Below are 11143 nucleotides of genomic sequence, written 5' to 3'. Positions count from 1 at the left end.
TATATCTTAGTGACCTGTACTTTCACAGTAATAACTAATGACAGATTCAGGATTGACTCTAAGATGCCTGCATTTCTTGAAAAAAAATTATGAGAGAAACCATTATTGAACTTTTTAACTCATTTTTATTTTCATAATCCTAACCCTATAACTAACAAAGCAACAATTCACTTGGCGTTTCATTTTAAATAAAACAAAGAAAGACCACTTATCAAATATCATAAGGCAGAAAGTATGCAGCTCACCTGGTAGAGTCACCATTGGAGTGTCTGTCCATAGGATGTCCAGGCCAGCGCTGCGCCTGTTGCTCAGAAGAGTGTCGAGACACAGACATCAGCCAGCTAGCAACTCAGTGAATTCCCCTCCTGCATAAGTCATTGCAAAAACAGGAAAATAATGAGTAATTTAGACAGCTCATTTGAGTTGTTACAAAATTTTTTAATCGAAATGTGCACAAAAGAATTATAAATATTTGTTTAATATGGCAATAATGAGATCTGCCAAACGTGGCCTTTCATGTAATTTTGCACATTTTTGCATTTCCTTTAATTTTGTAAATAAATTTTGTTGTTATACCATGTTGTATAAGGATAATGTGGTATTTTATCATGTGTAGTAGTAGACAAGGTTTATGGGGTTTTCATGATGGTTGTTTGAGTTTTAAGCCGTGAAAGCAACTAAGGTATATTATGGTAAAAAAAAGGCTGGACAGTGAAGTCTTCCAATAACGTTTCTCAAGTTCTGATGAGTTTTTGTGTGCCATAGTTATTTGTGATTTAGTTATAAGTATTTGTCATTAGTTTCTCTGGCTCCCCACCCACCGCGGAGTCCAACAAGGGGTTGCAACCGAGAGGCAACACAGAAAAGTTCTAGCAGGATCGCACTAGGGCTACATGGAGTATACTCTGGTCTTCAGAGGACCTCCAGCTGCATCTTTCTGCACAAGCAGCCGATGGATTGATGTGGGCCTCACCAACCTCTCTAAAGTCCAGGCTAAACACACGTGACAGTAAGAAAGGCCGCAACCCATCAGAGACCTCAACCAGAGAGTCTCAAACTTCCCATTTCTAATCCCATTTAAATATACAGGATGCTTACACGATAACAGCTATCGACTATAAGAGGGCGCCAGAATCAAACAGCTACAGTGAGATCAAGGCAAATAATTTAGTTCTACGAAAACAGATAGTGTTAACTCCATGTTGTCCTACACAGAAATGTCATTTCTTATTTAACACCTTCACACTGATGTCGCTGGCTTTTAAATAAAAACGTTGGTGTAAACATAATACTAAAATAAATTATTTAACTACACATTCACACTTACGATAATAAATTATACTGGAAAAGTAATCAAACAATAGCCTGCAAACTCTCATTTCAGTTTGATTTGTTTGCTTGAAGTTTTTTTTATTAAAAAATCTAGTGAAAAATAGTGTTTAAAGACAAAATAGCAGTACAGTGCTGATATTCCTAATGCTAACTCTGCAAAACATATCTCATATTGAAAACAAATTCCTCTCAGATACCTCTACGAATATTTTAAGAAAAAACTCTACATTACTCGAAATGTCCTCGATCCTAACCGTAACATTAACATATAAAACTTCGATTTCGAAAACAAATTCATTTGTTCCGTCTTCTTCTTAAAGTTCCCCAAATAACAGTGTTGAACAATGTAATTCTGTAAGAGTAGATAGGATAGGAAGTAGGCTTATGATGGTACGGAGTTCCGTTTCCTAATACCTCTCGATTATAATGTCACGTGACCACGTCAGCTTGCGTCCAACATATCTCCTCTGACTGGACCAGCCATTTCGTTTGCTGAAAAAGTAAAGAGAACATCTAATCAGGATGTTGTACTATGTAGTCATAGTAGGGTGTGCTATCCTGTCTCTTTATTGTGGTGGTAAGTACACAACTTTCTCTACTGACATTGTCAGCCTTTCAAAATCTGTTTTTCCTTGGTTTCCTCAATAGTTATTATTTTTCGATCAAGGGATTTTTTTAATCTATGAATGCTTAGATGAAATATGCTACCATATGTTCATAATTTCTTCATGTCTGCCATTAGACCTAACAGAAACAGGCAAACTATAACAATACACAATATAACAATGTCAAGTTTTAGGAGAACATATACAGTACCATTAGTGAGTTTCACATTGTTATAACGAGATACACGCGCACTTAAAAATATATTCAAAGTAAGATGATCTGTGGCTGACTATATTCAGATGCAGTTCAGGTAACAGACGGTTGCGGTCCTGGCTGGGTCTACCTAAACTCTACTTGTTATTATGTGTCCCTGGTGTCTGCAAACTGGTCAACAGCTCACACGTATTGCAGTGAAAACGGAGGTACCCTGCTGTCTTCAAAATCCGAGGAGCCAGTGAGTTCTTTTTCAAGATGAATTAGCTCTAACATTCTGTAGATGCGAAACCCCAGGTATAAAAGAAAAAGATTTTAAAATTTGCCTCAAAAATCAAGAGGTGAATACAAGTTTACTTTTAAAAACTAAATATGTTACTCAAAACTTTTGATTTTTTAAATTTTTATAATTTGATTGCACGTACGAAAAACAAAGAAAACAAAAAACACAAAAAAATTTTTGATAGAAATTATTAATACAATAATTAAATTAGTAACCAAATAATCTTAAATAAAAGTAACTGTTAAACATAGATATAAAATTTAGCATAGATATATATAGCAGGGGTGGGCAATTAATTTTCCCAAGGGGCCGGATGACAAACTGGGATGGTTCTAGAGGGCCGGACTAATATAGTTAACTCAGTTTTACCCAATACTGTATATATAGTATATTTACTGGTGGGCGGCCAGCGGGCGGGCGGGTCAGAGACAGGAGGCGGGCCGGATCCGGCCCGCGGGCCGGCGTTTGCCCAGGTCTGATATATAGATAGATATTTCAGTTTTGACTTAAGTTTACTCGCTGGATTAAAAATAATATGGAAATAAAATGTAACTAGCAAAAGTGGATAAAAAAACAAAGGTGAAACGTGTTTGCGGAAGCCAGCCTCTAATTTTGCCATATTATTTCTCACGATTGGATATGGTTTCTTATAATTCTTACCACATAGGTTAAGATCATTCTGCAGGAGAACGTATGAAGTCTGTCTACACATCAGTTACTGAAATCTCGCCACATGTCTCACAAGACCCTGCTCTTATCTTCCTCTAAGAAAAGACTTAAAGACGAGTGAATCACAGTAAAACAAAAAGATATATGAACCTACAAATTATGTGAAGTACATGCATTAATCATCCACAAGGCGTCCCTATACTACCCACACTATCCAGAATATGGGCCAGAGACGACCTACCCGATCACGTGGAAAAAGTGTTTTTGTTCGATATCAATTAAGTACAAATTGTCATGAGTCAAAATTATTCTCAAATGTAGATGGAAACCCTGTGGAACATGATGAGGCCGCACAGTTGGTGGATAGAGATGAGAAGGACTTCTTTGAACAAGGGAGTGTGGAAGTGGCTTGATTCTGCGTCAGTCTTCTCAAGCCAGCTCACGTGAGTCATTATTTCCACGAACTATTTCAATTTGTTCTTATCCTCTACATAAAACTTGATAAACTTAGAGCACGAAGAAGACGTGGTGGCACTCAGATTTGTAATTTAAGGACTCTGTGAGTCCAAGTTTGAAACTTCAAGAAGAGGTTGTTAGCACTAAAGGAGTAGTACACCCAACTCTCCTGTGATGGTCAACATGGCCTAGGCCAGCCCAGGGGCGGGGAAGCATAATTCTGTGATTCCCTGATAATCCAACCACTAATGTACTGAGTATTTGAGACTGGAAAATGCAGATGATTTGTTGGTGCTGTTGTATATGTGCCACCTGAAAGAACTGTTATGCCATGAATCTCTACCCCCTGGATGGCTCGCAGACGATTTTGTTCAATTAGCTCCTAGAACGAGGCTATTGACAGAACAGCTTCCGGTTTAGCAAACGACGACAAAAGCTATGTCAACAGAATCTGCGAGAGTAACAACAATAAATAAACAGTCAGAAGGTGGTTTATACTGTTGTGTGTAAGGATGCTTCTATGCAAGTGTCAAATGTTTTTTTTCCACTACTTCTGGCAGGTATATCGAAAGGGCGAGACGAGGGGCGAGGGGCTCTAATTCATGCTATGGGCCGTTCAGACAAAAGTTTAAATCCATTGAGAGCCACGATTTAAGCTCTCAATGTTTATGTGTGCTTCAAACTATTTATCATTTCGTGAGAAAAATTTCAGATTAATAAAGAAATAATTTTGTGCTCTAAACAGGCAAGGGCTTGGTGAATAGTGCAACAAAGTAATACACTTACGGTGACTATAGTGTTGACATCAAAAGTCTCGCTCAATTCCATCTTCAAGCTTCTCCGGAAGCGGAAGTCCGACTGTTAATTACTCGCCGAGACTAACAGCGGAGAACTTCACAAGAGGCTGACCGTTGGTCTCGGCGTTTAGTCAGCCATCCACCCATACACGTCCGTGGTTATGCTAGCTGATCAACGTTTTAAGAAATTGAAGAAACGTTTGCTGATTGGTACAATGAATGTGTACTAATCGGAGATTTTAATCATGAAACAGGAATGATACCTGACTTTATTTACTCTGATGACAGCTATGATGATAATACATTCACTGCCACCACCACTGAGTTTGTGCACACGTTTGGTATCATTGGGGAATTTAACGAATGTATCTCTGATGTTCACAACACTTTTTACTTGACACTTACATTTGATAACAATCAGATGATCATAAAAGACTACCATGTGGTTTAAGTAAACCAGCCTGGAGGCTAAACTTTTCTTAGGATTTTCTTAAGTATCAGTATGAAACGTGTCATTGGTTTATCTGTTTTATTAAGCAGACTATGAGAAAACCTTCATGCTGGTTTAATTACAAATGTCGGCAGACAAATTTGTGCAGCACACTGAAAAATTAGGAAACATTGCTGATGAATACATCTACCCTGATACAAAGACCTTAGATGTAAATGGTGATGCAACTATTCATGATGCATTGAACAAAGATATCTATTGATGATGTACAAATAAATATTAGTAGGCTAACAAAAAACAGTACCCCATGTAGAGCTGATAATGTTTGAAATGAATTTCTTAAAGCCTCTTTGCAAAAATTATCAATTACTTTAACCTCACTGTTCAATCTCGTCTTACAGTGTGATAAAATCCTAGAAGTCTGGTCAATCGGAATGATCTGTCCACTGTATAAGGGTAGAGGTGATAATTTCAATGTTGATAACTAGATACAAAATTGAGGCCGATGATATTATTGTAATTTTATGTTTTATCCCGGTTCCACGTTACGGACAACTCCACACAGACCGTGGGACAGGAGCGAGTCTACCGATGGCGAGGACACCAGAGACTGTGCAGAGATGGACCACAGCGGTCTGCTGAATGATGTCCAGTGTAACTCTTCTCTCCGCTTTGTCTGTGAGAAACCTTTAGGTAAGTACCGAAATGTTTTAAATCAAAACAAACTGAAAGAGAGTGAAAATTTGAGATGGTCCCTACACGGATTCTATCATTTAAGACTTACCGAGCTAAAGAAAGAGATTAATCACTGTTTTTTATATAAGAAGCAGCGAGTGTAAAGGCTAATAACAAAGAACAATATTAATAATATAGATTCCAGCTATATACGTAGTACATATTCGGCGAAATCTACATAACTCTTGAAGACAGTGTCCGTTTTTTTCTTTATCTGTTTTTACTTAATGTAGAGAAAAATCCAAATCGTTGTGATCCACTGGAACTTAACTATTTGACGGCTGGCTGCTATAGAATTTCAACACTCGCCATGTCGTGGTGGCAGGCACAGGAGACCTGCTACAAGAAGGGGGGTAACCTCTTGTCCATCAGCTCTTTAGACGAGCAGGTATGTAGGGTTGCTGGATTCTATCCATTAAAATTGGCTTCTCTAATTAATGCTGATTTTAGACGCTTTGTGACTATAGGCATCATTCTGTCTCCATTTTGTAAAGTCTTAAGGATCACTGGTATAGATTACATCTGAGTTTGTGTATGCAAATTAGTAGGTAGAAAATCGCCAGCAGGTGACACGAGACGGCCTCGCATCTCAGACGTTTCGTAAAATAAAATTGCTCTAAAGCTCATTTCTTTATACCCTAACCTTCCAAACCCCAGATGACAAAAGCTGTAGCGCTCTCTCCTGGTGAACAGTGAACAACATGAGTCCCACAGCCACGAGACCCGATGACGGAGAAAGACGAGTCCTCAATGTTCTTTATGTCAAGAAATGGCCTCGAACATCTAGGGACTCATTACATTGTGATGAAACAACAAAACATTCACAATAAAAATCAAGCTTCAAGCATGAAATCACACGGATTTTTTTTCGTCTTTTCCTACTCTGGACCTACGCTCTGGAAATCTTTGCTACATTTTCAGACCCTCATACTCTGTCTCAGCCTTTAAATAAAACTTTTTCAAAAGTACTGCTTCTAAGTGTCGCACACTCTGCTGACCTTTTGCTTGAAATAGTCAAATAACAATATTAATAATCGTAATTATCATAACATTTTTGATTGTATTTTATATTGCATATCATATTATTTTTTTTACTTATGTTGCATGCAGACAGATATGCTAATATGGTTAAGACGAAAGAGCAAAAGGTGGTGGGTGGGACTGAAAAGGATTTCTCCGGGAGTCAACGAGTGGAGCTGGCTTGATTCAGCTGTTAAATTCTCAAGCCTTGTCACGTGAGTCAGTCCATCTTTCTTTAGAAGAGAAAACAATTTAATACTTCACATTCATGTTGACATTCCCATGTTATTTTCATGACCTTTGTCGCTTGGTATGAAACACATAACAGAAACACCACAAAAATGTTCTTGACGTCGATTGAGAATTCTGTTTGCTCCTTAAATTTAATATTAACTATTAATTCCAGAACAAAAAATAAAAACCACATGCATTTGAAGTTAAGTAAACATTCTTCTCTTTGAGCTGAAACACGTTTATAACAAAACCATTAACACCTTAATGCAAAACAAAATTCAATTTTATTTATCTACTTCACCTTTGGGCAAAAACTAACTGAATAAATACAATAAAGAGAAAACAATTTTAAAAAAGTTGAGAACTTCGGTTTCTTATCACCGTCCTGTTTCTTCATATGCTTGTTCTTATTCAACATAATTATGGTTACGGTGTTAGATGCTGTACACATCTTATAATTTATTATTTTTTTTTTACAAAATGTAAAATCTACGGCTGACACGGTTTTGTCTATAAGGCTTAGGGTATGAAGGGAAGAATTCAAAACATTTACAATCGTCACTAATCAGCTTTTTTGAACTCTAATACAGTAGTGTACATCAAGAAGTGATGTTTATTATGTGATTTCATGCTTGTAGCTATGTAATCTAGTTATACGCTGCTTACGTGTGATGATTTATGGTTTAAGAGCGTTTTGAAATGTTCTTGTGATTTTGTGTATGAGGATTTATACTAGATTAACAGATCGTCGTGCTTTCTTTCTCTCTGTCTTTCCTTTTCTCTGACTGTTTGGTTATCTCATGCAGAAGCACGCGAATCTCTACAAAACCTTTCAGGGAGAAAATATCATAAGCAATACATTTTCCTATCACAGAATATAAGCAGAAAGTTAGTCACAAGTTTTCGAAGAATATGTTAAATCTCTCTTTTTTTCTTTTTCAATGAACCAGTTATGCTGTCTAGGTTAAAATGGAATTATAGTAAAAACACGTAAAGGATAAAATACTGGAAGGTTTATTATTAACACATTTGTTATCGTAAACGAAACTTGTAAATCACGGGCAATGATTTCTTATACATTTGTTTTAGGTCAAAATTGCGTGAAAAAGTGTGTGGTGTTGGTTGCTCTCCTTGATGCATCGTTACTCATAAAACTACATGTACATTTCTGTTTTGACTGTAGACCGTGGGAAACGAAAGAACCCAACAACATGAAAGGAAAAGAGGAATGTGTAGAAATTTCCCCCCGCGGTCAACTGAATGACGAGTCGTGCTCCAGTACTTTACGCTTCATTTGTGAAAAGTCTTCAGGTAAGTGTCACTGCCTTGTATTACGCACTCTAGATATATATGTGTGTGTGAGTATGTGTGAATATGTTTGGGGTGTCTATGGTGTGTGTGAGTTGCAGTATTCTTGGGTTTATGCCAAAACATGAATACTGGCCCTGGGTAACAAAGCAGGTGGGGGGAGTTCACCTCAGTTCTCACTACCCACGTCAACATAAGTAGCAGGAAAACCATAGTACAATACTTACATGTCCCTCATCTAGTCTGATATCTGGCAAGGTTCTCGTTTCCCTATTTTTCTTCTCGCATTCTCACAGACTCATATGACGAGGGATATTATTTGTTTTAACTGATCATAGGCAGGACAGGAGAGAACGGAGCCGAGGACTGCGGTGTTGACTGGTTTCTGTTCAATCGTCGTTGTTATCATTTGTCCACAAACACACAGTCGTGGTTCAATGCCAGCAAAATCTGCCAGGAAAAGGGAGGCAACCTGCTGTCCATAAATTCTTTAGAAGAACTTGTAAGTAATTTTGTTTGTACTTCTTTCAGTTCTTTGGTGCAACATGATTGTTCACACAGATTTGGGTAGCTAAAGTACTGAGACACGAATGTCTCCAAACTGTCACACATTCATTGTTAGCTTTCTTACCTTCATCTATCTCTCTCTTTCTTTCTCTTTCTTTTTCTATCACTCTCTATTTTGCGTGTAATTTGCAGAAGAAGGATTGTGATATTTTACCGGCTTTGTTTACAAAACACACTCGTAATGTTTTCTAAAACATAGTCCAGTTTTTTCGAATGTTTTGAACCCTTGACAAGCTTTCATGGAGTTACAATTTTTGCCTTACTGCATTGATCTAAATCAAAATTGCTAATCTGTATTTTTCAGTTGTCTAATATTCTTTGTAAGCTTTTACTTTAAATCCCTTACTCTGCTTGTTTCACTTTTGTTTAAACTACTGAATTGTTACCTTGTATCAGCGTACAGTAGCTTCATATTTTGTCCTGATTTCTGTGTTTTGGAGTGTGCCTTTGTGTGTATAGCGATGTTGGCTTTTCACTTAAAAAAATAATCATTAAAATATTATTGTTATTATTATTAAATATTTTACTGTAATCCTTTCCTGCAGGAGATAATACGTAAGGAGATCAGAAAGAAGAGTGAGCGCTGGTGGGTAGGGCTTAGAAAGATTTCGCCGACAAATTCCTCAAGTCACGACATGTGAGATTTTCTTTTCTTTTTTTAGCTTCGTCGTTGTTGTTGTTATTATTGTTGTTATTGTTACTATTCCTATTTACTCATTTTTTAAAGCTGAGATGTTTTTGACCAAGTTAAACCTTTGTTTATATATTTTATCGTGTCTAGTTCATATATACGAGTGTAGTTGAACAGGAAAAGAATAACAAGTATATTACAACGATTGCGTGACACACTCGTGACACTTGCATATTCTTTCAACACACTCCAAAGATTGCCCAGATTACTCTACAGTATATTGATTGTGGGTTCTTTACTTTCCTGTCTTTTTTCTGGACCAAAGGCTTTGACAAGTAATAAAGCCTCCGCTATCATCTATGTTCCAAACCACACACTCAGACATACAGCAGGCACTAACCATGTGATATACACCAACCTTGAAAGTACTACGAATAACCCAGCATACTCAAAACAACAACAACAACAACAACAACAACAACAACACTGCATTAGCCTCCCATGAGGAAGATTAAAATGCATATTTATTCCCGTAGGCACTGCACCTCACTAATTGAACCTCCACACGTCAGGAATCAAAGCCTCAATTATTTCAACACATACCCAGAATAATTCTCTATAAATCATAAATCTCATGTCTTAGAAAACAGCTACTACAATATAACTAACACTGTTATCTTTCACACCCACTGTCAATCTAAGGCTTTCGTATTGTCACAAAGAACGGATCAAGAGAATCCCTTGAGTTTCTGTTGTGGAATTGCTGTGAAACCATCAAGTTCCGTTTCGGAAATGATTGTTTCAAACTCTGACAAAACGATCATGGTGTTAGTTTTGACATGTGGAACTGGGTGTCCAGGCTGTCAGGTGAAAGGTCAACAGTGTAGACTGACTCCACTGAAGGTTGGGGGAGGTAAGACAACAAAGGGAGATAACATTAACATTGACACCGTCCTCACATTAATCTCTTCACAATGTGAGATGACTAACACTTAACTCCACTAAGCCCGTAAGTTCAACACATTACATTTTCCTTTTTAAAAATTAATGAGTAGCTCAAAGACAAGCTAATCTTCTGGATTTGGTTTATTCTTTTCTTCTTTTTTTTTTTGTAAAGTTATTCATCAGATGATGGTTGTAGTTATCCTCTCGTTACTCCAGGACACAGTGTTGCTGTGAGGAGATGACTCGTGGTGGCCACCTTAACTACGCGGATTGCAGGGACTTGCGACCATTTAGATGTAAAAAGCAGATAAGAGGTGTGTATCGTTCAATTTAACTTTATTTTTTATTCCCTTTAATTGATATTACCCAGAGTGGTGTATAACTCCACCCCGACCTTGTCCACATGTTCATTTTGTTATTTGCTAAAGATATATTAATACTATTTGACACTGATATTTGCTTTAAAAACCAGTTAAATATTCGATCGAAATGTTCTGAAACACTAAACCACACACTGACACAGTAAACTTATCAAACTTCATGAGAAGTCATGCGACTCGAAACGAGCAAAGAAAGCATTAAGAGCATTAGGCATGGCCGTACTCTCAACGCCTGAGATCGAGATTTTGGCTTTCGACCCCTTGCTCCGATCATCAATATTGGCCATGCTGGCCATATTGGCCAAGCTATTCGGATGTTACCTGTAGCAAACTGATACTCGATTTTGGACTTGTGCTTCACCTTCACCCAACGGATATCATCACGGACCTCTCTATGTACCAATCTTCTGTCGTGGGCAGAACTCGTGAAGAACACATGCTTCTTTTTGTTAAGCACTGCTTTTAGGCCCTTGGTCACCCAAGGTTTGTTGTTAGGATTAACATAAACTGCTTTGA

General features: G+C 37.4%; 2 protein-coding genes across 5 annotated transcripts in view; both read left to right on the top strand.

Moving 5' to 3' along the window:
• Positions 1 to 11143, top strand: part of LOC112573785 (adhesion G protein-coupled receptor L1-like) — a 202258-nt gene that overhangs the window by 106005 nt on the left and 85110 nt on the right. The gene's annotated exons all lie outside the window — the stretch shown is intronic.
• Positions 1 to 11143, top strand: part of LOC112573075 (secretory phospholipase A2 receptor-like) — a 63625-nt gene that overhangs the window by 34455 nt on the left and 18027 nt on the right. For 3 of the 4 annotated variants that reach the window (XR_003101145.1, XR_003101144.1, XM_025253090.1), the window contains exons 1-10: positions 1594 to 1909; positions 2238 to 2392; positions 3425 to 3546; positions 5373 to 5500; positions 5776 to 5930; positions 6653 to 6777; positions 7980 to 8107; positions 8443 to 8606; positions 9217 to 9308; positions 10464 to 10561. Coding sequence is in view for 2 of the 4 variants with exons in the window: in XM_025253090.1 (XP_025108875.1) it covers positions 1855 to 1909; positions 2238 to 2392; positions 3425 to 3546; positions 5373 to 5500; positions 5776 to 5930; positions 6653 to 6777; positions 7980 to 8107; positions 8443 to 8606; positions 9217 to 9308; positions 10464 to 10561 (1222 nt within the window). In the remaining 2 variants the exon portion in view is untranslated. Of the gene's footprint in view, positions 1 to 1593; positions 1910 to 2237; positions 2393 to 3424; positions 3547 to 5372; positions 5501 to 5775; positions 5931 to 6652; positions 6778 to 7979; positions 8108 to 8442; positions 8607 to 9216; positions 9309 to 10463; positions 10562 to 11143 lie in introns of those variants that run through there. The other variant, XM_025253092.1, reaches the window with a different exon arrangement.

The sequence above is a fragment of the Pomacea canaliculata genome, linkage group LG10 (assembly GCF_003073045.1).
Source record: "Pomacea canaliculata isolate SZHN2017 linkage group LG10, ASM307304v1, whole genome shotgun sequence".
Classification (NCBI taxonomy): domain Eukaryota; kingdom Metazoa; phylum Mollusca; class Gastropoda; order Architaenioglossa; family Ampullariidae; genus Pomacea; species Pomacea canaliculata.
This window is presented reverse-complemented; position numbering and strand designations above follow the sequence as displayed.